At 40.1% G+C, this 27,925-nt stretch overlaps 1 protein-coding gene across 3 annotated transcripts in view; it reads left to right on the plus strand.

Annotated features, from left to right (window-relative positions):
- The window catches only part of USP46 (ubiquitin specific peptidase 46), a 33,291-nt gene extending 10,918 nt beyond the window's left edge, over positions 1-22,373 (plus strand). For 2 of the 3 annotated variants that reach the window (XM_048848323.2, XM_048848324.2), the window contains 8 exons: positions 3,040-3,120; positions 3,999-4,212; positions 5,522-5,751; positions 10,520-10,596; positions 15,711-15,794; positions 16,455-16,652; positions 18,161-18,239; positions 19,620-22,373. In XM_048848323.2, coding sequence (XP_048704280.1) covers positions 3,040-3,120; positions 3,999-4,212; positions 5,522-5,751; positions 10,520-10,596; positions 15,711-15,794; positions 16,455-16,652; positions 18,161-18,239; positions 19,620-19,721 — 1,065 coding nt within the window. In that variant the 3' untranslated portion in view covers positions 19,722-22,373. The remainder of the gene's footprint in view (positions 1-3,039; positions 3,121-3,998; positions 4,213-5,521; positions 5,752-10,519; positions 10,597-15,710; positions 15,795-16,454; positions 16,653-18,160; positions 18,240-19,619) is intronic. The other variant, XM_048848326.2, reaches the window with a different exon arrangement.
- Positions 22,374-27,925: the final 5,552 nt, after the last annotated feature.

The following is a 27,925-nucleotide window of genomic DNA, read 5'->3' on the forward strand; positions in this document are numbered from 1 at the left end:
AAATAAGAAACCATGGAGTCAGGTCTTTGAGAATTGACAAGTGGACCCTACAGGAGTAATTTATAAGCATAGCATTTGCCCTCTACAGGTTTAATGATACACCTACCCTCTACACAGTGGGTTACAAAAAAAGTGGGATGTTACAGGTCATTATTTCCTAAGGCCTTTTAGACTTTTTTTTTTAATAGGTCAAGAAACTTTCTGCAAAGCTAAAACAATGTTCTGAACTGTCTTTGTCCAGGGGTGATTTGAATGCTAGTCACCTAACAGAAGAAAGTCTATTGGACAATAAGATGAACTTAAACTGCCAGTTTTTTCTGAGCCCTTATACCTGTGCTTTGATCTGAGTAACTTATCAACCCAAAGACAATTTAGTTCCAAAAGAAACGTTATACTTCCAGACTTACTCATGAGAACCTTTTTTTAAATCAGGCAAAGTTTTACGACCAACAATGATGGCAGTTTTCTTTCCTACTAGCCTTTTATATATCTTAGATTAATACCTTTTCCTCCCTCTCAGCAACAGCTGTTTTGTGCTTTGCTAAATCAGTGTGTCTTTGTTGAGTAGTAGCTGAGAAATGGAGGCTGTCATTCCCAGCAAGTACACTTATCCTCACGTGGAGTTTGCAATGTATGCAGCATGTCATATTTTCTTCTGCCTTGAGATGCAGCCAATAACAATTTCATATGAACACTTCTCTTTTTTTGTCATTAAATGTGAGTTTCTGATAGGAGTCTGTCTCAACAGTGAATGCATTGCAGCTACTTAATTCATTTTGATATTTCCTGTGCCAGCTTCTCTTAACACCCCACAGTACAGGGAGAATACAAAGGCATGTCTGGAATTGTGGGGGGCAAAAGGGGGCCACTTCCCTTGTTCCTCTACTGGTGTAATGTGACTGCATGCTAGTGGCAGAAGTTGGAGTACACCCCCTATTGCTCTAACTTCTGCTGTGGCAAGGTGGCTGACAATCAAGGAACCACAATTGGCTCCCTGTTCCTCCACCCGCACACCCTCTACATCTGAGCTCTGCTAGAACGAACTGGAGAACTGAGCCCCATTGTGGCTTGACAGAAATGAAATAAAGTATTTTGTTTTTAGGTGGCACATTTGGGAAATATTAACACACTCAAACATGTACTTGCCCCCCAGGAGTTAAGATGAACGGTGTGGGAGGTGGAAGGGTCTGAAAAAGGGATATGACATGCAAGTTATTTGAAACTGTATTGGAAGCTACTAACTTCAAGCAAGTTGTTTTACTTGGAAGGTTTCAGGGTCACCAACAACATCTGTGTCAATTTTCAGACCGCTGATTCATCTGAAAAGAAACAGCTTCTTGCAGTGAGTGACAGGAGATAATAATCCAGTATGACAAGGAATTGGCTGATGATGGGAGTAGTACAGAAATTTAGATCAGACTTTTTAGAAAAAAAAGTAACATTAAAAAAATTACTGAAACCTATAATTGGCATATTTAAAGATATTGGCCGAAGAGCTCTCTGAGGCAGTAATATTTGTACTGAACAAATTTTGGAACCCTCCGGAAGCTCCAGAGGCCTGGAAAAAAGCTAATGTTGTGCCAACATTTAAAAAGGGTAAAAGGAATGACCCGGGGAAATATAGGCTGATTAGCCTGACACTGATCCCAGGCAAGATAGATCCATGGAGGTCACCTTACAGAATTAGGGACTGTACTTTGCAAAGCAGTGACTCTGAAAGTAACTCGGGGACCATGGTGGATAACTAGTTGAACATGAGCTCCACGTGCCAAGCAGTGGTTGAGAGACCTAACATAATCCTTGGATTTATAAACCCAGGAATATCGAATAGAAAAAGGGAGATGGCATTATCACTCCATATGGCATTAATAAGATCACTGCTGGAATAACTGTGTCCAGTTCTGGCGTCCACAGTTTCAAAAAAGATGTTGACAAATTAGAAAGGATTCAGAAAAGAACTACAATAATAATTACAAAAATCTACCTTATAATGAGACTAGTTTAACCACAAGAAGGTTGAAAAGTGACGGATCACAATCTTTAAGTACCTGATATTAGAGGACTGTATCTAATAAAGGGCTGCTTAATCTAGCAGAAAAAGACACAATGAGATCTAATGGCTGGAAGCTGAAACTAGACAAATTCAGACTAGAAATAAGGTGCAATTTTTAAACCGTGAGGGTTATTATGTGTTGCAGCAGGTTGCCTAGGGATGTGGTGGATTCTCCATCACTCGAAGTCTTTAAATCAAGACTGGATGTCTTTCTTAAAGATATGCTGTAGTTATGGGCTTGATGCAGAATTCACTTGGTGAAATTCCATAGCCTGTACTATGCAGGTAGATGAGGCAGTCACAGTGGTTCCTCCTGGCCTTAAAATATTGGCATGTTATATACAGCAGGGAGATAGACTGGGCTTTTGGATGATAGAATGATCAATAGATAAGGGTAGAGGGAACTATGTGGTTGTCAGTTCCAACTCAGAAAGGAAGGATCCTGCACTCTGCTTTTCATTTACTTGTCTCAGTGGGAATATAACTAATGAACATTGTTTCCTCTGCCTCTCCTCAAACCGCATGAACTCCTTCATGCAGGGAAGTTATGGTGGGGAGACTATCAATACAGTGTCCTGCTCACCTGAAATCAACCATTACTTGAGACTACAGGATCATAGAATCATAGAATATCAGGATTGGAAGGGACCTCAGGAGGTCCTCTAGTCCAACCCCCTGCTCAAAGCAGGACCAATCCCCAATTTCTGCCCCAGATCCCTCAAGGATTGAACTCACCACCCTGGGTTTTAGCAGGCCAATACTCAAACCACTGAGCTATCCCTCCCCCCAATTATAGCCAGGCAATTATCTAGAAATGCAAATATCTTTGTTGGCCTGAGCAGCTCCCAGATTGTCCATTCCTAACGCCAGCTTTAGCTTGATTAGCTTTTCCCAGGAAAGGGGAAATGGTTTCCATCTGATGATTATTCATAACTTTATTTTGGAATCTGAAATGGAGGATAATTGGCTTTTTCCCCCCCTTTTAGGGCACCAATGCCTCTGCTCTGGAAAAAGACATTGGTCCAGAGCAGTTTCCAATCAATGAACACTACTTTGGGTTGGTCAATGTAAGTACCATTTCTGTGCGGTGAACCATATACTTCCTGTTTTATATTGAGCGATTGTGATGAGAACCATATAGACTCTTTTATGGTTTGATGCTGCTTTAATTTCAATGCTCTCCAGTGCAGCACTGATTTAAGGTTAGAATTTGGGAGGGTGCTCCTAGTGTTCCAGGGGAAATTTTAGCTAATATGTTGAAAGTTGGTTGCTGCTAAGTCAAACATTTTAGGACATCTACCCTTTGAGGAGAACAGCTTAGTGAAATCCGAGTAGTTTTAACATTTTATAAACCACTTCTTTCCCTGACCCCAAGTAAAGTTAAATAATATCTTTTTCTAGCTATAAAACCCCACTTTGATATTTACTTTTTAAAATCAGGATGCATAAAGTCCATGGGAATGGAGTTAAAATTTGGCATATGCTTAGGTGTATCTGTCAGAAAGCATTATTCACCTGATGAAAGCATCCAGTCTAAAGGGTGTTTTTCGTGTCCCGAATGAAACTGATCTAAGTTCTGCTCCTACTGCAGTCACTGGGAGTTCTGCCATTGATTTCAGAGGAACAGGAGTGGGCCATTCCAGAGCATATTGGTTTATAGGAACACTTATCAAAGATACTCTCATTGCAATGAATACCATCTAACCGATGCCCTACATTTGGAGCTTTTATGGTCAGTCCTAGCAAGTTAAGAATTTTTAATATTTATAGTTTGTTTTTGCTGCATGACAACCAGTAAATGGTACTGAACCTATATTCAGGCAACAGCTGCGTGGTAATTGGTGGGGTATTCTACTGGGGATGCAGATTGTGGAGGCTGGATGAAGTGATTAGTTTATATTACCTTGCATAGGGATTCAGGGCATTTTTGCTTTTACATTGGCAGTTTGGGAACACCTGCTACTGTAACTCTGTGCTGCAGGCATTGTATTTTTGCCGGCCATTTCGGGAGAATGTGTTGGCATACAAGGCCCAACAGAAAAAGAAGGAAAACCTCTTGACATGCCTGGCAGACCTTTTCCACAGTATTGCTACTCAGAAGAAAAAAGTTGGAGTGATTCCACCAAAGAAGTTCATTTCAAGGTTACGAAAGGAGAACGGTGAGTGCAAACTCTGATTCTTTTCAGAGACTCATGTAATGCCTAGCAGTGTGGTCAAATTAATCAGTCAATCAGGTTAGATTTGTAATAAGCTTTTAATTCTCTGTTTCCTAAATATTAATTATTTAGTGTATACATATATGTGTGCGTGTGTGTGTGTCTGTAATGTTGTAGTTGGCAATAACCATACTAGGATTTGCAATTAAGGGCCAAATCTTCCATGGGTGCACAGCTGCCCTACTGATATTTCCACTGCACGGAGGGGCAGGCTGTAGAAAGCCAGCAACAGACAGTTGGGTATGGATGAGGGGCTCTGCACATTGCAGAGGAGTGCTCTGCAGTGGCTTTCTATACAGTACGATGGAGATGGATATTTTGGGCAGCTGGAAGAATGAATGTGCTGTGACCAGTAGGTTTGTGGATAGTACAGATCCACTAGCCCAAAACATCCTGGGGTTCAGTATGTGCACGCATGCAGTGAGCTGCATCTGCTGCTCCTCCCATTCCCAGAAATAGTGACTTCACAGGAGAAACAGTGCCCACTCCTTCTGGGGAGATTCCCTTCTAAGTGGGTTCAAGGGCACCAGAGGCGGAGGCAGTCCTGGTAACATAGCTTCATTCTGCACGGTCGCCATATCAGTGGGTGTGGCCCAAGAGCCAATGCAAAGGGTCTACACACAGATAGCCCTGTGCCTCTGAAGGAACGCCCTGGGAAGGGATTCACATGTATCTTGGCTGGAGGGGGTTGTAGGAGATAAAAATACATATATTTGGGGAACAGAAGTTCCTGCTTCTTCAACAGAGAGCGGGATAGGGGCAAACCAAGCTGCTGATGGAAAAATTCAAAGGAAATTCTGAAATAGGAACATCTCATATGACATCATCACAGAGATGCCTCCCATGAGTTTCCTTCTGGTTTGTGACTGGGCATGTGAGCGCACCATCTGGCCCATGATTTATTGAGCTTTATTGACAGAAACAAAGATTCAGGAAATGTTTTTAGGAGCAATGCACTCACCAAATTACTGTGGGAAAACAATATCTCTTTGAAAAAGCCCCCCCATCTTTCAGACTCTCCCACCCTCAATCCTCACCCATGTTTGTTATCGCCCCAATTAAGCACGTTCCTAACATAGAGCACGAACTCAGTGGGATTACTCACAAGTTTAAATTAGGCACGTTTGTAAGTACGTTCCTGAATTGGGGCTTGTAATTGTATTTGGGAGCAAAACCTGAATGTCAGTATATCCTTTCCTGCACGGAGCAAAGGGACTTTAGAAAGAGACAATTCTGCCTCTCTCCTTTGCAGATCTCTTTGACAACTACATGCAGCAAGATGCACATGAATTTTTAAATTACTTGCTAAACACCATTGCAGACATCCTGCAGGAGGAGAAGAAGCAGGAAAAGCAAAATGGGAAACTAAAAAATGGCATCATGAATGAAGCTGAAGAGAACAATAAACAAGAACTCACCTGGGTGCATGAGATTTTTCAGGGAACACTGACTAACGAAACTAGATGTTTGAACTGTGAAACCGTAAGCATTGGGGTGGTTGATATTTTTACACGCTAATAGATCGATAGATATGTATAAATATGTGAATCTGTTCTGCCACCTGAGAAATGTGGATATTCCTGTATAATTTCACTTCTTGGACTGAGTATATTATTTTCCAAAAATACATTTTTGTAAACATGACTAACCTGTCCCAAACTTTGCAGTTATTATATATAGTTAGACACCTCATTAACTAATCTTACACCCTTTTCATTCAAGCCATCGTATTTATAAACAGTTAAGTATATATAGAGGCTGCTGCAACTGTGGACAGTGAATTTGCCTCATTATTCCATGAGTTAGGGATAACTGCATAACTCACAAGTGGCAAAGTTAAGATCAAATAGTGCTAATGCATCCCTAAGAATGTCATTTAATGGTCAAAGTATTTGCTAACAACACACTGTACATTATCAGGCTTTTTTTCAGGATTTTAAAAGGATGTCAACTTGAAAACTAGTCAGTTTGAAAAATGAGTAAAATAGTTCCACCTAATATACCTAAGAGTGAGTTCCCTGCCAATTTTTGTAGTTTTTCAATCACACTTTCCTATTTAAAAAATGTTTTGCTCTCCCTTGTTGCTGTGTGAAAGACCCATGCAAACAACAGGGAAACTGGCTATTCTGGGAGAACAGTGGAAATTGATATAAAGTGCTGTCAAATGCATATAGGACCAGATTCAGCTGCCCCTGTTCATGTGGAGTAGCATTGTACTCCACAGAAAGTCTCCTTGAACTAAATAAGACTACTTGCAGAGTAACAATATCAGAATCTTGCACAAAGTGAAGAAACAATGGGAAAAACTGAAAAACAGTGTTTTGCTCTAATGTATTTAAGTTATAATAACCCTAGTAACAATAGTAGGTTAAAAAAATACCAAAGGCTGGTTTTTAAATTGACAATGTCCCTTTAAACTTTTGAGATGAAATCCTAAATTTATATTCAGTGTTTACTCAGGGAAATTCCCACTTAAGCCAGGATTTTGCCCTAACTAGCTGAGCAGAACTACAAAATACCCTATTTGTAAAATCTTACAGTGGGTCAGGCCACTGAGAGAAATTTGGGGCCCTGGAACATCATGTTCACTGGGGTCCCACTCACTCCCATTTCATTTTATTTACACAGACGTTACAGATGTTTTGAAGGGCCCCCTGAGCTTGGGATCCTGGTACAATTTTCCCCCTTTCCCTCATTCCTGTTGTCAGCCCTGCAGTTGGTCTATGATTTGGTGGAAAAATTAACTTCTGAGGATTCCTATTGTTGTTATAGGAAGGTTGATCCTATAGCTTCTTGTGACTACAGGAAAAATATATTCATACACTTTTCTAGTTTGATTATGTATTTTTTTTATTTATTTACTGTCTCATACTTTTTGGAAAGCAATAGAATGGATTAAAAGATGTGGTACAAGTATACAATCTACATAGAGTTATTCAGATACAGGCAGTCTTATTCTTACTTATGAATGCAGATTGAATCCACTTTTCCAGTTAATTTTAGTACAGTATATATCACTCTGCTTCCAGATCAACAGGCTTTTTCCTCCCAGGCTCTCTAATCGTTTGAAACTGCACCCATTGAAACCAATGGCAAAATTCCCAGTGACTTCAGTGGTAACAGAATCAAGCCAAAAGACTGGGTATCTACTTGAATTTTTAAAATTTCATAAGCCAGACAGACTTTAGTTGGCTCTTAGTTTCAGCAGCAGAGACAAAATGTTCTCTAAAGTTTTGTTCCTCTGTTTTTTTTAATTCTAACTGTGTGTTTACACTAGAGACAATTGTTAAAGTCCTGTTGTTTCCTGTCATTTTGCATGGAGTTGGTCACAGAGGGGATTTTTGTTTGAAGAGTTGCTGTTAGTTTTATTTGGACATATTTTATGGCTACCCACATCTTTGAGAATATTAAAATTCATCCCAAAACATGTTCCCATGGGTTCAGGGGTTGGTGGTTACTTTAAAGATGGACCCAGACCAGAACATTAATTCCAGAACCCCTTGAATTTTGGGGATCTGAATCCAAGCTCAGATCCAAATCTCTGATATGGATCCACAGCAGAATACAGGATCCAACCCTCTCCACCTTTGGAGAAGTTTGGATCCAGATCTAGATTTGAACTTTGCTTCTCAGTCCCATCTCAAGTTATTCTAATGAGATGCAGACACACGTGGTATTACTAACAGTTTAAAGTATTCAATCAGTGTGTACTACTTTTTTTTTTTTTTTAAATAAACAGGATTTGATTTTCATGAAGATGCCCAAAATCAGTTCATGTGGCAATGTTGCTTCAAACTCAATGTTTTTCAGAGCTGCCGAATACATGGCTGCATTTCTGGATTTTGACGTTTTCCCTCAGCCACCAGCCTAAACCTCTTGTACTTATAATGAAATAAGAGGCTAACACATGAATATTGGAGACCAGTTGAAAAGAGCATATTTTAAATCTTAAACATGTGATATGTATTTATATACTGAAGAACCTCTGTGGTTGCTGATCTGGGATGAATCAAAGGCCAGGGGGTCTTTTTCTTATTTGCAATAAACTTAGATCCTAGGAAGATTTATTCATGTCTGTCATTCTCAAGACTCTTCTAAGGCATATTCTGTGTTGATTGGTGATGGGTCCCAATTAAAACCTAAGACCTGATCATTCCTGAATTTTGGAGAAGTCTGGATCCCAATCCAGATTTCTCAGCTGGCAATTCTAAAATAGGCTAAACTAAAACCATGGCACTAAACACCTCCCACTCCAACAATTGCCCCAAATTTGAATCCTGTAATTGACTGAAATTCTTTAAGGTGGCCTATAAAGGACCTGAGCAGAGCAGGGCAGAGAACAGAAATTCCATTTTGCAGAGCATTGTGAGATTTCAATTTTTGTTTTCATTTGGCTTGGAGTGAAACCTGAACATGTAAAATTATGCATGAAAGAAAATGACAGGGGAAAAATTGTTTGAGCTTGATCAAAAATGTTAGCGCAATTACAGGATTCATTTCATTTCAATTTTAATGTCACTGTATGGTATAATGCAAAATTTAAAAAATTCAAAACAAAGTTGTTTTAAAGGAAAAATTGAAATTTTTCATTAAAAATATTGAAATTAAATGGAACATTTCAATATTATTAGAACTCCCTCCCTTCCCCTTTTTTTGTCTGAAATAAAATTTTGATGAAATAGGCATGATTTTGCAAAGCATTTCACTTTCTATGGAACTGCATTTTCTGAGGGAAAACTATTCTATTGAATTTTTTCCAACCAGATCTAGCTGCAAGACTAAAGATAAAAAAATAGCAACTAGAAATTTGGTACAAACATGCTATGCTTACCTCTGTGATTGTCCCTGAAGATGAAAGAACACAAAATTACATGGTATCCATTTTGGTGAACACAATATTTCTCCATGCATGCCCATTCTTGATTTATACCAACCACTGCACTTTCATTTCAGTCCTGTCCACAGGAGGTGAATATAATTATGTAGATCTTTAGCTGTGTGCATATAATGCAGTATATTATATGTAAAAGATGCAAGTAAGCTCTGGTACAATGTACACTTAAAAAATTTAAAACCAGCTAAAGTCATTTCATATTGTTTTAAAATTCATCACAGAACAATGTGTATAAATTATAGGAGCATCTCAAGGGGAAAGAGGTGAAACACTTAGGGCTGGTCTACACTACACAGTTAGGTCCACGTAAGGCAGCTTATTTCGACCTAATTATGTCAGTGTCTACACTACAGCCTTGCTGCCACCAGTGTAAGTGCCCTACTACACCGACATCATAACTCCACTGCCACAAGAGGCATAAGGCTTATGTCAGTGTAGTGAAATCAACACAATGTCTGCCCTTACATCGGCTGCCCCCCTTACATCGGTTGCCTTGTCAATTTCACAGCAGGAAAGCCCCAGGTGGCTTCCCTCAGCTCCCTCTGGGGAAGGGCGGGGAGGGCACCAGAAGTCCCAGGCGGCTTCCCCCATGCTCTGTGCAGGGAATGGGGGGGGCGGGAGGGGAGCCTAGTGGGAGCCTGTGGGGCTGGCCTCTCCGCCCCGACACTGCGCCTCTTAGGTTGGTGAAAGCGCTCCTGGTGAGCATGCACACCACTGACCCAAGGTGGCATAGGCACTGACTTCTACTGGCGCCAGTGGGTGCTCAGGGGAGGAGGCGGAGGAAGAGGTGAGGCAGGGTGGGGCAGGGAGCTTAGCTGTCGGTAGGTGCAGAGCACCCACTAATTTTTTTTTCCTGTGGGTGCTCCAGCCCCGGAGCCTATGCAAGGAGGGTAGCGTAGACATGCACCACTGCAGTAATTACTAATATAGGTCAACTTAGGTTTGTCGTATAGACATACCCTTATTCTTTATATTTACATCAGTTATTTTTCCTTGCATGAGCATCTGAAAACCACAAATGAACTAAAATTTGGCTGCTCCAAATATATGGTGGTGAAAAGCCATGCCAAAAGACATTTTAAGGACTAGAGATAGATGGTCACTTGGTCCTGGTCAGTGAGTTGGGATAAGTGCCAGAAACTGAACTGAAATCGTGTGAAAGGTGGATTAATGAACTTGCTGACCGACATGGGGAATCTATTTATACAAAGCCAGAAATCTGTCTGGAAAATATTAAAATTAGTTATTTTGTACAATTTGTATTTGTAGTGATTGATTAAAGTGGAAAATTTGTGTATGGGATGCAGGTGCATTTAGACATGTGTTTATCTTTTACATACGTATTTTTTCCTACAGGTTAGTAGCAAAGATGAGGATTTTCTTGACCTCTCTGTTGACGTGGAGCAGAACACATCTATTACGCACTGTCTAAGGTAAATGAATGGAAGATTCATAAATGTATCTGTTTGGGAAACATTTCTACCACTCTCCTAAATCATGTTTTCTGATTCTCTAAGACCAGTAAAGATTGAAAGTAAAAGTTCTAGGAATATCCCTGAGTGATGACATGCAAGACAAACTGTTCAGTGTTAACTGAGCTTTTGCTGAGCAAAAGGAAAAGGGAATAATTTGGATGTTCATGCTGCAATGGAACCTTTAATAAGAAATTTACTTTAAATTCATTGTGGGGGGGGGGGGGAGAGAATACAGTTCCCTATTGGGGTAAAAAATTGATCATCCGGTTCACTTGGAAGAGTTGCTGCTGAATACCCGTTTGCTTCTGTGGGATTTAAGTATGTGTTTAACTTTAAGCCCATGCTCAAGTGCTTTAGGACTTATGTCCTAAACATACTAAAAGTTAAGCATATGCTTTGCTTAATTGGTCCCAGAGACCTTAGAAACAAGGCGTTTTAAAAATCTAATTTTCTGCTTTGTAAATTGCAATCTGCTACTCTGCTTGTAATCCTAAAATTATAGAGGGAAAGGAATCTTGACTTTTATTGCAAGTTCCAATTGTGTAGGGAAGCTGCAGTGCACCAGAAACCGACAATTTTTTAACCATTATTCCTGAAAGATTTTTAAAAAAAATAACATTTCCAGGTTTACATGGACTGACTGCACTGGATGGATTTAAAATATCATGAGTCCTGGCACCAACTATGATAGATAGGTATCTATGTTCAAAACAATGTTATTTTAATTAAATAATATCAGAAGGCCAAAATAGTCTTTCAGGGTCTAAAGTTACTTAGAAGTTTTAAAAATACATTTCAAATGAAGTCTAAGTGTCGGAGAGACCTCCTTACATAGTATACCACACCTAAAAACACTCCGAAAGAGCAGCAACTAGGATATAAACAGATTCCTGAATCAGATGCAAGTGAACCATTCCACAGAGTATTGGAGATGGGGGATTGTTATTGCATTTTGGAATGTTACTTATGCTTTGCTTTGCTCAGTAACTACCATTTCATTTCAAAACTCGGGATTTGGAGAATTCTCCCTTTCAGTTTCCGGCCAGTTTATTTTAGGGTTTTGTCCTGATGCTCATCAACGTAATATGTCTGCACCAGTGGAGCTAGTTTGTGACCGTAAAGGACTTTGCCTTGGAAAACAGGATATCTTTTTTTCTATTCTTTTAGAGCAGTGTTCTTGACCACTGGTAATCACATTGGTATTGGTACTTCAGTCTTTTGTCACCGATACTTTAGGCTCCTGACCATCGTCACTGGTTGGGGCCCAAATGTGCCACCATTGATCATCTCTCCTTCAGCCGTGTGCTTTCAAACTCCCAGTAGCACTTAGGATTCTCCAAACAGAAGGGTATACAAAGACTGTAAATAGGAGGCAGGTGGCACTGACTTTTGCAGCCAAAATCTGGAAAACCTGTCAGGAACTGCTGTTCTAGAAAACTATCTAACACCTGTATGTGAAAGTACCCTAAACTATACTTCTGAGTGCCTGCCTGTGAGATTTAAATAAAAAATTGTATCACAATCAACCATATGTAAAAAACAAATTGCACGAATAAGTTATACTAGATATTCTAAACAGCTTAATATTTTATCTAACCTCTTGGTTGTTAAACTCATAAGAAATATATTGTTTAAAAGGACCCCTCGTCTTCCAGGCTACATAGTTCTTCAATAAAGGGTACAGTCTGGAACTGAGAGCCTTCCTAATGCTGTGATTTGAATCTGTTCAATCCATTCCTTTCCTTCTACACTTTGCCAGTATCGTATGTCTTTCAGCTAGAACAGAAGTTAGAAAGTTGAGTAGCCCTGCTGGACAACCTCCCATACGCATACAGTAGTTTACAGTACTGACATAACTAAAACCCCAGCAGCGTATGTATAACAGCCACATGCTTTTAAGTAGCCTTTCCATCCTCCATTGCAGGAATACAATAGGATGAAAATACTCCAAATCTTTGAGAAGGTGGCTACAGATAGTTACCTACAAAACACACAAGGCAGAGAACCCACAGTTGTTATCCTTTGTGATGCCTTTTAGAAGGACCACAACTCCCTCCTTGGAAGAAAGAGAAACCCTATTTTAATTAAACATTTGTAAAGCTAGAACACGGGCCTTACATAGCTGCATTATTATACTGTTACGTATCAGAGAGGTAGCCGTGTTAGTCTGGATCTGTAAAAGCATCAAAGAGTCCTGTGGCACCTTATAGACTAACAGACGTATTGGAGCATAAGCTTTCATGGGTGAATACCCACTTCGTCAGATGCATGTACATGCATCCGGCGAAGTGGGTATTTACCCACATGCATCCGACAAAGTGGGTATTCACCCACGAAAGCTTATGCTCCAAAACGTCTGTTAGTCTATAAGGTGCCACAGGACTCTTTGATGCTTTTATTATACTGTGTCACTCATGATAAAATGGACAAACGCCTCTGGCAGCCTTTTTCAGCAGGGAACTTCAAATTATGTTACTAAATTTCACTGCCTGTTTTCTATAACAATAACTGCTTTTTCTGCATCTTCATGATGTAGATACTGTAATGTTGAAAAGAGGAACAAGTAAATAGAAATTATTCAGTATTTCAATAAAACGTATTTCTTCACCACTGCAGATGAAACTTTTCTAGTTATTTCTGTCTTTGGTCAGCTGAAAAGGTCTTTATGTGTTTAAGTGCTCCAAAAAAATACATGCCTCCAGCATAGTCTCTCTCTCCTGAGTATAACCTGGCAAAGAGCAGGAGAGGAATTCATCTAACAACAAAAGGAATTATGAATCAGTTATTTTTATTTCCATTCCAAGTTATAAAGGCCAGTTGACTCAGTCAATTTGATCCCAACTTTCAACTCCAATCTCTTTGTTATAATTTTTTTATCCCATTAAAAGATTTATTTATATTGGTTACATGACTAAATAACACCAACACACTTTCTGTTTTAGAAGGCACTTCTCTGACTGTTGGATAAATCTTGCAGAGAAACTTGTAGGTTTTTTTTTTTTAATTATCCAGATGGGGCTAATCCGGAAATAGTTTGGAGTGGGGGGTGTGCATGTGTAGGTATCTAAAAATTCCCCTCTGCTCCCTATGAAAAACCACACAAAGAGAATTCAAAGTCTTTTTTGGTTCAGTCACATAAGGGAGAATTAGGAGTGTCTTAAGTGCTGCATCTGTTGGGAATACCTTACCCAGTCCTGGAGCTCTTTAATCCTGGGGGAATTCTGCACCACTGTGCACATACAGAATTCATGTCCCCTGCAGATTTCTTAGCTTCCCCACAGAAAAATGACTTTCTGATGGGGAAGCAAAGGAAAGCCGCAAGAGCGGTCACATATCCCTCCCCAGCAGTGCAGGTGCATTGTTTTGGGCACCCGTAGCAGCCAGCAGAGAGGTAAATCAAGCGGAGGCTGGGGATGCCCTGGCTGGTGGCTCCTACCATGCACCAGGCTCAGCTGCTAGTCCCAGATTGGCTGGAGGTGTCAGAGGACAGGACTTTCTCTTCCTCTGCAAGGAGCAGCCTGGCTGGGTCAGACCCACCCCTAGAAACCTCCCCGGCTGCAGGAAGTTCCGCTCCCCCTTCCTGCCCCCATCTCTCCTCCTCCGCAGGGAGAGGGGTCACTCTATGGGGAGTTGCTCCCCCATCCACCCAACCCCCGCACCGACCACCTGCATTGGAACCTTCCTGCACCCAGACCTCTCCACTGAGTCCCACCCCCCTACATCTGGACCCCCAGACCACCATCCATTGAGCCCCCAACCCCGATGAGCCCCCCACACCTGGACCCCCACCACACTAAGCCCCACTCTCCCAGACACCCCCCGCCAAACTCCATCCCCCCACACCCATCCCCTCGCCCTGCTGAGACACCTTCACTGGACCCCCTTGCAGAGTTGCTGCTGCAGCTGGAACCCCCACAACAAACTCCTGTGCAGCCAGATGCCCCCGCACTCGGACCCCCCACTGAGCTGCTCAGACCCAGATTGCCCCACACAGTACCTTTTTGAGCCCACACTTGGATCCCCCCCCTCCAGACTAAGCCCCTCCCCACTTAGATCCTGCCTGCCCACACATGGTGCACCTCGGTCAGGCCCAGCCCTTGTGCTGTGTCAGGGTCCTTGTCCATGTCCCAGGGTTGGGGGGAGAGGCAGAGGTTGATCTCCCACCTTGCACAGTCAGAGGCCTCTGCTCCCCATTGCCATGCTGTAGCCTCCACATTTATTTATTGACAAATAAAATTTGTGCACAGAATTTTTATGTTTTTTGGCAGGGAATTCCCTCAGGAGTACCTTATGCACACACATCTGGCATGAACTTCAGTGTGAGTTACATGTATGGGATGGAAGCATGCATGTTGAATTGAATAATGTTGAAAAGTCTCGTTTGGTGAAGTAATTGCCAGAGGAAGCAAGTAGCAGCACAAAACTCTTTGTACTCACAAAGAAAAGTAATTCTTAACATTCCACCAGCAAAGCACTTTAACACATGCTCAAGTTTAAGCACCAGCAGTCACACTGAAGTCAATGGGACTACTCAGGTATTTAAATACGGTTTAAGTGCTTTGCTGGGTCAGGGCCTTTCTAAGTATAAGCTGTGATGTAAATAGCATGTTTTAGAAATTGGATGAAACTCCTATTGATTTCAGTGGGACCAGTGTTTCACCCATTGTGTCTTACTGGCTTTTCAGCTCATCAGTCCAAGTGTGATATTGGAGGAAGTTTCAAGAAACGTTAAGAACTTTCCACAGTATGCATCCGATGAAGTGAGCTGTAGCTCACGAAAGCTTATGCTCACACTTTACATAAGCTATTACCAGCAGGAGAGTGGGGTGGGGGGAGAGAAAACCTTTTGTAGTGATAATCACCCATTTTTTCATGGTTTGTGTGTATAAAAACGTCTTCTGTACTTTCCACAGTATGCATCCGATGAAGTGAGCTGTAGCTCACGAAAGCTTATGCTCAAATAAATTGGTTAGTCTCTAAGGTGCCACAAGTCCTCCTTTTCTTTTTGCAAATACAGACTAACACGGCTGTTACTCTGAAACCTAAGAACTGATAGTTATATTTATTTACAGAGACTTCAGCAACACAGAAACATTATGTAGTGAACAGAAGTACTACTGTGAAACTTGCTGCAGTAAACAAGAGGCACAGAAAAGGTGGGTAAAGAATAGTGCAGTTCAATCCCTGTTCAGGTAAACTGAGCTCTTAGGATACATCTACCCTGCGATAAAAGACCTGCAGCATGGACACAGCTGCCCTGGGTCAGCTGACTTGGGCTCATGGGGCTATAAAATTGCAATGTAGCCATTCGGGCTTGGTCTGGAGCCTGGGCTCTGAGATTCCCACAAGGGCGGAGGGTCTGAGGCTCTCTGGGGCATGGGTTGTTTTTTTTAATCATAGCGTAGACCTATTTTTAGTAGAAATTTAAATGACTGCTGAAGTGTAGCTTCACTCAGTGCGTTACTGATACATTAAACTACAGTCCAGTCCTCCAACTTCTGTGTTTGTACAACCTTCCCAGTCTCCTGCCTGTGATACCCCTGTCGCTGCAGTGAACCTCCTTCTGAACCCGTTTGCAGCTTCTTGGCCTCTGGTGGCTACAACCCTCTCCCACACACGTACCCTCCGTATGGACCTTGAAACCTAGAGGTGGCATGACAGCTGCTTCATACATCTCTTAGGTCTCCAGTTACTGCTGATAGAAAACCTCTGTTTACAAAGTGCATTTCTAATGTGCAGGCCTAGGATTGCAAGAAAAGAATGACACTGACCTGAGCAGCACTTCCTAATATACACCCTTATTAATGATTTCACAGGATGAGAGTAAAAAAGCTGCCAATGATCCTTGCATTGCACCTCAAGAGATTCAAGTACATGGAGCAGTTACACAGGTACACCAAACTCTCCTACCGTGTGGTGTTTCCTCTGGAGCTGCGTCTCTTCAACACATCCAGCGATGCTGTCAACTTGGATCGCATGTATGACTTGGTGGCTGTTGTCGTTCACTGTGGCAGGTAAAGTGCATTCAGGTGTATTTAACCTGTTATTAGACCAGTGGTATTGCCAATTCGGAACACTCAAAAATCATCTGTCAGGCTTCAAAATCTATTGAGAGTGGTTTAAAAATCGTAAGATTTTAAAAATGCATTTTGGGTTCTTTTGTCTTTGGAGCTTTTTACCCAGGCTCCTCAGCCAGCCCGCCCACCTGGGGAGGAGTTTACAAACTACTGTAGAGGCAGGGCTCCCCGGGAGCCAGGAAGGCAACTTGTTTGGGGAACACCAAAAAGGTTCCTGGGAACATTTCATTGTTTCCAAAACAAGATTTAACAAAATTTCAATTCTGCAAAAAAATTTCAACATTTTGACTTTTCGCCCTAATTTAAGACAACACAATTTCCGAAAACCTCAAATTCTTCATGGATGTCAAATTCCGTTTCCTGACCACCTCTGCTTGAAACTGGTATCATAGGACTACAGAAATGAGACATGGAAAAGGATCAATCAAGCTGTCTAATTCAGCTATCTTCCAATACATGTATATCTAGAATGCTGACTCTGGGCCTGATCTTGCAACAAATTTGAACAAACAGACCGTTACTACTGTGCAAAGTCACATTGAAGTCAATGGGATAGCATATGAAAGCCAGGGTCTGCCTGTGCCAAGTTGTTTACATAGTTGAGACCAACTTTAGATTACCTAAAATTGGATTATGATGAAATACTTAGGACAAAAAAAATATATAATTATAGGCCAGCCCAGACTCATAGCAGTACTATTCTGCATTGCCATATGAAATACCTATATCTCACTCAGATTTTTGTAAGCTGGTGTAAATCCAAGTAATTTAAACTGAGTTACTCTGTTTATATACCAGTGTGATGAAGATTAGAATCTGGCCCTCTGTGTCTTACTTCCGTTGGGCTGGAAGTATGTGGAGACAGCGTATTCAGCCCCTAGCAGGAGGCAGTGGTTGTATTTTTTTTTTTTCTGTACTAACTGGTGATTGCTTCAGCTGGCTGATTTTAAGGACTGGTAATGATTGGTTAGAATGAAGAATCGTAGCTATAATAGGAGTTCTTGGATATGAGGGATTGTCAAGCATAGAAAAAACTGGAAGAATTTTTAAAGCTCAAAAAGAATGAACAATTGTTCTCCCCATCCGGAAGAAGATATATAATTGCATTTCCATGTTTAATATCAGCCTGTTTTCTCCCTATTTAAATTCCATTGAGCAATTTTGAAAATATGTCATCGTTTATGTCTGTCACCAACTAATTGTCAGTTACTTTTTAAGTTAGATTTATAAACTACCATAATGCAAATAATGAGAAGGCATTCAGTTTTCAGTTGACCACCCATTTTAGATAACCCAGTATAAGAGAAAGAAGAATGCACATGTCTACTTAACACTGCAAGCTGGCTTACAAGGGACTTCAGTGGAAATATAATATCTATTTAACATATGACTTATCAAAACCAGCCCATTTATATCTGATTTTTTTTAATTACTTTTTTTTCTAGTGGACCTAATCGTGGGCATTATATTACCATTGTGAAAAGTCACGGATTTTGGCTTTTGTTTGATGATGACATTGTAGAGGTCAGTATGCTGATGATCATGAGAAGATTATTGGTGTGTAAGTTCCCATGTCCATTTGGTGTGGCTTACCATTCAGAGATCATCAGCTTTTGGTAGTGACTTGATTTCCCTCTTCCCTTTTCCCCCAATTTAAGAAAAGATAAACAAGCCAAGCTCTTTCAGTCTCCTCTCATCAGCTAGGCCCTTCAGTCCCCTGATCATCCTAATAGCCCTTCTCTGCACCTGTTCCAGTTTGAATTAATCTTTCTTGAACATGGCTTATCAGACCTGTGCACAGTATTCCAAATGAGGTCTGACCAGTGCCTTGTACAATGGCATTAATACTTCTTTATCTCTATTGGAAATGCCTCCCCTGATGCATCCTAGGATCATATTTACTTTTTTCACAGCTGCATCACATTGGTGGCTAATAGTTATCCAGTGATTGACCTACACACCCAGTTCTCTCTCGTCCTCTGTCACTTCCAACTGATGAATCTCTGGCTTGTAGCAGAAATTCTTATTATTAGGCCCTAATTGTGTGACTTTGCTCTTTGTACTATTGAATTTTATCCCTTTTGTTATTCCAATCTTCAAGGTCATCCAGATCTTCCTGTACAATGTTCAGATACTCCTTTGTGTTGATGGTGCCTCACAACTCCATTAGTAACCTCCCCCCAGTCTGAAAGTTCACCTTTCAGCACAACCTATTGTCTATAAATCAGAGCAGAATCTGGCCTACAGTTGGTGCAGATGCCTTCTGCTCATAGTGCAGTAGTGTCTCAAGCAGACACTAAAAATCGCTGCAGTATGTTGCCAAGACTAGGGGCTGATTCTGATCTCACACTAGTGTAAGTCAGGAGTAAATTCATTGCAGTTATAGCAGGATAAAACTGGTGCGAGATCAGAATCAGACCAGTTGTTCGGAAGGAGAGAGCATGGTACTTCTTAAATATAAGGGTAGCAGAATCTGTCCCCAAAGACACAGTGATGAGGAAAATAAAAGGAGGGGAGTAGAGGACCCCTAGAGGAAGGCAAAAGTTAAGTGCAGTATCGCTATTTTAGCACCGTTCTACCATTACATTTCTAGAAAACTAAATCACATCTTACCTGTGTTTGCTATTATGTAACAGAGAAAAGATTCTCTCCATTTACCTGTGGCAAATCCTGCTTGGATTACTCAGAGAAGTAGTCCCATTGACTTCAATGAGTGAAGCAAGCAGGATTTGGCTCCTAAACTATTAAACTGCCTATTCACTTCTTGAATCACTAACAAAAGTTGCTAATCATTACCCTGAGGCAAATAACTACATATGTGTTTTCGCATTTTTATATTCATTTAATCCAAGCTTAATTTTTTTTCTTAGCAAACATTTTAAACAACTCTGTTTGTTTTTGCAGAAAATAGATGCTCAAGCTATTGAAGAATTCTATGGTCTGACCTCTGATATATCAAAAAATTCAGAATCTGGTTATATTTTATTCTATCAGTCAAGAGAGTGACTTGGAGAACTGTGAAATGTTGCAAGTGGAGAAAACTGATCAGCACTGTCAACTGACTTTTACACAGAGCACATCCTGAATAGTTGAACAATGATATGTCTTCTCTTCTACTAAATGGTTTCTGTGTTCTTGACTATAACCCTTCATTTCTGACATGCAGCACTTTGGTTTTTTAGTATGACTCAGAATGAATTGCAGTCAGCTCTTAGTAAAATTTATATGGACTAACATTTACAGATAATAGGATTTGGGGTCATCTGTGAAATCCAGCTGAGCTAGAATAGTATTTTCTATGGAAGTGTGCATTACATTTAGGACAAATTGTTTAAACTTTCTAAATAGCTTTGGGATATCTCTTTATGAAGCATTCCTTTAAATATGTACTAATATGTATTGTTATCCGTTTTAGGTGTAGAAAAAAATCTATTTTATATCCATTGGAATTGTGGTTTCATCGGGGATTTTGTCACATGTTACTCTCCACCACTAGAAAGCCATTCTTCCCAAATCCTTTGAGCTTTGGGTTATTAAAAACTTTAAATGGGTAACTTCAAGACTACAGTTCACATAAGGAGATTTAAATCACTTTGGAGCAAGATGATACAATGTGTCCAGTCTTCCCGTTTATCCTGATGAGAAAGCACAGATAAGCTGAGCTGGTCATTTTGATTCTAAAAGCTACAGAGGCACTGAGGGTTTTGTGGGGAAAAGTGGAGGGAGAGGTTCCTCATATGAGGTCCTTTTCTAAGGAGTGATCGTATGTTTCTGCCAAAAAGAACAGAATGTGTGTGTATGCTTATTGAGTTTGCAGATATTCCAATATTGTGCATACAAAACATCTCCTTCATCAGGGCGAGCATTACATAGTGTAGTTAAGTAATGTTATTGATACAACAACTATCACTGGGCTCAATCCCACAATGTGCTGAGCACCCACAGCTCCAAATGACATCAGTGGCAATTGTAGGTACTTGGCACCTAGGACAAGGCCCATTGCTTATCAAGGTAGAACACTTGTTATGTAATAATCCATAGTTTACACCTGCAGTGATGTGTTGACCATGCTCAGCATCAGTAGTCATGTTTGTCAACATCTCAATCACTGTGATATCAGAAAGGTTAAAAAGTACATGGTTCTAGAGATATCAAAAGGCAAAATGTGACTTGTTTTAATTTTCAAAGTTGGTTGGCAACTGGTCATGTTTTGTCTAATAAATTGCTATACAAGGAATACTGGAAATACTTGGCAAAGAAGGAGGGTAGGAGGAAGTATCAATAGGGCATGAGAAGGGATTGATAGTGTGTTGAGAGTAATTTTCTGTCTGACAGCTGACTTGGTGGATTTGACAATAATATTTCACCATTTAGTGTATGGACTTAAAGGATCAAATCTTGATCTCGCTGAAGACAATTGGTAAAACTACTGTTATCTTCAATAGAATCAGGATTTGGCCCTATTAGGGGGAGAGGAGAGAAAGAGAGGGGGAGGAATTCTAGAAAGAAGCATTATCATCTCACAATATTTACTGTTACGTGTTTTTAACTTTGTATATTTATTAGAAAGTGTCACTTTCAGTACTTTTTTAGAAGTCCAACTGTAGTTTTGTCACTGAGCCTTTTATTTCAACAAATATTGTTTAAAACCAATGTTGAATCTGATAGCTCCGTTTCTCCTGGGAGAGCTGGGGGGATGGGGGACGACTTACTTGTGTTACAATCTACTGTGAAAGTGAACTTGTTTTTGTTACATTTTAGTGAGCATGCAATGTTAGCCTCTGGTATAACATGGTTTGAAATTTATTTGGAATTATCGGTGACCATTTTGAAACCTAAGGAGTATAGCACTTTACCTTGGAAGAAAAACAAAACCGGATTTTTCATCTTCAAAGATTTGTGAATTTATCATGCTATTGTATTGATCCAACAGATCAGACACAGGATCTAATCCTACAACTCTTCTTATGCGAGTAGTCCAAGTGTTTCCAATGGAATCATTCACATGAGTAAAGGTTGGAGGATTGGAGTCCAAACAAGTGCACTTTTTTCTTTTACTCACAGTGGGATGGAAGTTTCACCATTGAGGACTATGATGTTTCTTAATTTTAGACTGGCTTAATAAGAGGTTTCAACAATCTCTGAAGTCCATTGACTTTAATGGAGCCTGGATCAGGCCCTAAATTCAGTAAAATCACTTGTTTTCTTTATTGGAATATTTCTGAACATTCACATCTTTCCATTTAATAAATGTGGCCATCTTTTCCCTGGCAAGTGAGACGGTGTTCTGGTTGTGAATAAATGCACTTTTTAGATCAAAGTTAACCAAGGTCAGACAAACATTCTGTACTTTGCAATTTGCTGCCATACATTTTTAGGATGTGTGAGAAACTTTACAACAAAACAGCAATGTATAACTTGAGTGTTCAGGACTGATGTTTGTATAAAGAACAATTGTACATAAAGAGATTATTTTAAAATGAGTCGGATTCTAGGAAATGGTTTTTATGTTATTAAGGTTTGGGTATTGCAGCAATAGTTAAACACTAACATCTGAGATTCAGCATATGCACATTTTTGTTTTTCCCAGGCTGGAAGACAAGACTTTACGTTGGATAATAAATTCAGATAATTACAATTTATTCCTTGACAGTACAATTATTATGGCAGGCTTTTTTCATACTTTATGGGTTAAAAAAAATGCCCATCAACATTTCTGTGATACATTAGGGGGACCCAGAGGAGTTATATGAAAGTTCTGCAGGGTTGTTAAATCAGAGGGTTTTGCTAACTCAAGAAAAGATTTACAGTAATGATGTAACATAAGTAGAAAATCAATGGCGGAATTTCAACTTAGGAAAAATCATGGAAAGACTACAAAGTACATATGTCAACATGAACTATATTTTAGCACAGTTAAATTACTGTGTATTTGTTTTGTCTGTCAATCAAAAAAATTGCAATCGTGATGCAGTCCTAATTGTCAGTTCAGACTCCATCCACCACCCTGTCTCCAAGCCAGCAAAACTCTTAACCATGTGCTCAACCTTAACATCTGAGTTGCCCCATTGAAGTCCATAAAGCTATACACTTGGTTAAAGTTAAGCACATTTGTAAGTGCTTTGCTGGATTGGGGCTCAGCGCCTTGCAGGATGATGTAAATTTATTTTACCTGGATTTTTAATATATGCCTGGTACATTTTTCAGACATTTTATATACTTATATTTTTTACTGCCAGTGCATCATGAAAAGAATGGAGAAAATCTGGGACAATCAAGACTTTTCTAGCCAGCAATTTTAGAAAAAAATTGTAGCAGATCATCTGTGCTCCTGTATAATGTGATCTTTAGTTTATTGAGCTCTAACTGGATTAGTCCCAAGAACAATTTAAGTTCATTACTTGTTTTGTGTGCCATTGCATGAGATGTATTTTCTGTGTAACATTGTTACTTGTTCATCTCCACAATTTATTACATGTCCTTACTGATAGAAAAGAACATTTTTACTCTCTGTTGGTATTCCGCTAAACCCAAGGAACTGTTACTGGGCACTGTGTAAATTAGGTATCGTGGAGGATAAGCTCAGACCCAAATTTTATGCATCACAGAACAAGCTGTCAGCATATTATACATTTTCTATTTTTGGAACATAGTAGATGGGGACAAAAGAAGGGCTCGGTGAGGAAGAAGGATCAATGAAAGCAGAATATCTAGTTGAAAATAAGATGTGCACAACCACCCCAATACTCATCCAATTTCAATAGGGTACAGATGTGGTTCAATAAACTAACATTTTAACATCTGACTCCCTTAGCAGTTAAAATTAAAAAGCAGCAGATGTTTCCTATGCATTGAATTTAACAAATACATTAAGGGCTTGTCTATGCTGCTGCACTGCAGTGCTGCCGACAGGGGTGTTAATTGTAGAGTGCACCAAAATGTTACAGTCTAACCGCCCTGTGTGGATGCTGTAGGTGCAAACTAAAAGGCTAGTTTGCATTAATGTAGTCCTGTTTGAAAGACGACTACGTTTATGCAAACTCGGTACCTTTTAGTTTGCACCAGCAGTGTCCACAAGGATCAGTTGATTGCATCAAAATGCTTTGCTTTTACAATACATATCCCCACAGACCATCCTGTGGTGCAGTGTAGCCGTAGCATAAGACTTGAATGAAGATGTAACTGGAATTTATGCAAGGTTACAATGGATTCTAGCGTTTTATTACACGTGGCTTTTATCTTCAAACTGTTCATTTCATATACATTTGCACCCCTATGTGTTATGATATTGTGCACCGGGGCCTTGATCCTGAGTGGTGCTGATCACTTGCAACTTCCAGCGACTCTGCACCACTCGGCAACAGGTCCTTAATGTTTTGTTTCTTGTTTTCTGTTTTGTGGCCAACGAGTTTGAGCACTATCTTTTACAATTTAATGTGTATTAGAATTTTAGGGGATTCTTTATACCTATTTTACTCTAGTACCTTTTATCAGTGTTGTTTTAATTTATTTGTCTTCTATTTCTCAGTAACTGTACTATTTACTGTATTTCTATAATTATTTGTGTACCTAATATTGCTTAGCCTTATGTTTTAATTATGTACTTTGATTTTTTAAATTGATCCAAGCACTTTAAGCAATAATGTTAATCTTGTGAAATTTCAATCAGTTTAACACTTTGCCTCTAAAATAAAGTTTTCAGAACAAACACACACAAAAACCTATCGGGAGAATTGTCTATGGAATATTGTATACAAAGAGACAAGGTGGGTGAGGTAATATCTGTTATTGGACCAACTGCTGTTGGGGAGGTCAGGTCTACACTACGGCAGGGATCGACTCTCTGAGATTGATCCACCCAAGGTCAATTTAGCAGGTCTAATAAATACCCGCCAAATTGACTGCAGATTGCTCTCCAGTTGACCCCTGTACTCTACCCCCGACGAGAAGAGCAAGGTAAGTCGACGGGAGATTTTCTCCTGTTGACCCCCTGCGGTAACTCGACCTAAGGCACGTAGCTGGAGTTGTGTAGTGTAGGTTGACTTACTGCGGTAGTGTAGGTTTCAGAGTAACAGCCGTGTTAGTCTGTATTTGCAAAAAGAAAAGGAGGACTTGTGGCACCTTAGAGACTAACCAATTTATTTGAGCATAAGCTTTCGTGAGCTACAGCTCACTTCATCGGAAGTGTAGACATAGCTTTAGAAAGACAAGCTTTTGAGCCACACAGATCTCTTCTTCAGGTCTGGGAAAGGTACTCTCAGCATCACAGCAAAATGCAAAGTGGAAAAGATTGTTTAGGATAAGTAGTGAGCACATATTGTGAGGGAGCATTCAAGGTAGAGTGGCCCGCTAACCTCTCTGCAGTCACAGGACAAAAAGAGGTAAGTGGTAGGTTACAAATTATTGTAATAAACCAAAATCCACTGTCTGGTTCAATTCATATTTCTTAGTAACTAGCAGAGTAACAAATTTTAGGTCCGAGGCTCATCTTTAGAAAGTGTTGTGCAAGTTTCCTTTGAGTAAGAGGACTGAGAGATCAGATATAGAGTGATCGCTTTGTGAAAAGTGTTCACCCACAGGTGACAGGAAAACGATAAAAAAAAACAACCAGTGTGAGTTCATTCGAGAGCATAGCGATTGTCTAATTTCACCCACATAGTTGTTATTGGGGCATTTAGTGCACCAGCAGAATACACCACATGTGACAGGCATGTAGGACCCATGGATCTTGAAAGGTGTGTTGTGGGGAGTGGTGATCAGTGTAGCAGTGGAGATACGTCTGCAGCTTTTGCATCTGTTGTTCTGGCAGGATCTGGTGCTGCTTTGAGTTGGTGTGTCCTGGGTCAGCTGTGTAGCTCAAAAGTTTGTCTCTCTCACCAATAGAAATTGGTCCAATAAAAGATATTCCTCACCCAACTGGTCTCTCTAATCGCCTGGGCTGAACACAGCTACAAGTACACTGCATATTGTATACAAAGAGATTTAAGTTTTTGACATATGGCTTAGCATGGTTTGCTTAGCCAATCAAAAACTGATTTCATGTCTAAAATCTAAATGAATAATACATACAGTAGAAATCACATATGTAGTTGTAGCATCTACATGAAAAATTGTATTTGTCATACACATTTGACAGCTACTTCCACCCACTGGTCCATCTGGGAATATAAATGACCACCACATAAAAAATACACCTGCTACAGAAACGTTTCCTTCTTTTCTCCAAATGAAGGATTACCTCTCCCCTTTGCCACCACCCCCCCATTACACTGGTTCCTGTACTCCCCTTATCAATGAGTCATACCTGTAAGCCCCCCTTCCTCCATGCCATAACTTCCAAGCACTTCACAATCTTTAATGTACTCAAGCTGCAATTATCCCTGGCCCTTATGTTGGGGGGAGAATAAGTCACTTTGCTCCCTCCTTCCCACCCGCTGTGCCCATATAAAAGAAAGAGAGAACTGGGTAGGGTAAGTCTTGTAAACACCTTACATTTCTTTCTAGGTCAGTGCCCATGGCATCTCTGGGTTATTGTAACATGCCCCTACCAAGCTTGTCAAGAAAGCTCCTCTTGTATGGGTGTGCACTTATTGTATATACCAGTGCTGAGAATAACCTCGTCACCATTTTAGACAGTCCTCTTTGTGGTCAGTAAAAAGACCAGGCTATTTCTCAATTGTAAAAGCTTTAAGTAAATTCTTCATGTGATGTTTTTTCTTCACAATTTAAGATAGTAGTCAATAGCTAAATGATGCTTAGAAAGCTTTGACAAAACAGGCTTTTAATATCCTTCCCGTTAACAAGAGGTACTTCAAAGGAATTATTTGAACTTGGCTACAGGAACCAGTTAGATAAACATATTCCTTTTGCATATAAGATCAGGTAATACCTATTAGAAGGTGTTCACCCTCCTGGTATGGCCATCTGGGCTAATCTTGAGTCTTTTTACAAGTTAGTGATTCTTTTCCCCCCAGGAGGTTTGCTTGCTGGCTTTGCCTGAGTGCTTAGACATGAGACCAAACTTGACTCCCTTTATTAATGGTCTTAGTTACTATAATTCTTTAATCATTCCACTTCATTGGACTAGCAGGGCTTAGATGATCACACAATGTAAAATAAATTAACATCCATGGGCCAATCACAACTGTCAATTTAATAGCCTAACACTTCTTTCCAGCTGAAGGATTCTTGGAGATGGCAGCTCCTGCACATGTAATAATGTTAAAGAGAGAGTAAGTGATTTATCTATGATAACTTAGCAAGTCTGGGGCAGGACCTGGAACTCAGGGCTCTCACGGCAAACTCCTACCCCAACTAAGACCTTTACTCTAACCACTAGGCAATGCGTCCTATGTATTCCATTAGAGGACTCCCAAGAGGTAGAAGCAAGTTTTTTAGGAAGGTACCTGCAGTCCTCCAATGAACAACTTGTCAGCCACAATAAAGGTACTTTATTTAGAGGTACTTTCAAAATTCCTGAGTGCAGTGCCCTGTCAACATTACAACTTTGTTACGGTTCGCTCTAAATATGGTTTGTATTCACACACCATATAGTTTATTAGTATTCGCCTAGTAATTGGTGACGGCTTCTCTTCCCCAATAGTGCATCAGTATGAGGTCTGCATATTGTAGGCCCAAGTGATTTTTCTCATGGAGTCACTCTTTCAGCTCTGGTGGCTTTTATTAGAGAATACTGACCAATGGAAATTACATAACTCCAACGTGCCTTGTTAGCTGACCTTGAGAGTTCAGCCACTGTATGTATACAGAGGAAGAAGGGAGGTAGGACAAGGGTATTGTTGAAGGCTATAGAATGGTATGTATATGCTGCTCCTACTCCAAAATCATTCGCTTACGTGGAGCGTGAGGAAAATGAGTTTAAAACGTTGGAAACTTCTAGTCAAATCTGAAGTGGTGAACATGAGCATTACTATGTGTTACACTATAAAGACAAACTAAAAAATGTTAACAATGGAAATATACCAAACTTAGAGTGTACAGTAGAAAACTGTACACTCTGGGGCATTGAACATGCTTGTGATATTTTAGGATTAATTATAAAATTCAGCATCTCAAACTTAAAGAGAAATAATGCTTTTCAGAATTAACTATTTCAAGGATGTGGAAGGTTTAGTTGTTATAATCAAGATGAATCCTTAATGGAGATACACATCAAGAGATAATTTCCCTCATGAGACTATTTACTGCTG

Source organism: Caretta caretta, chromosome 4, assembly GCF_965140235.1.
Source record: "Caretta caretta isolate rCarCar2 chromosome 4, rCarCar1.hap1, whole genome shotgun sequence".
NCBI classification, from domain to species: domain Eukaryota; kingdom Metazoa; phylum Chordata; order Testudines; family Cheloniidae; genus Caretta; species Caretta caretta.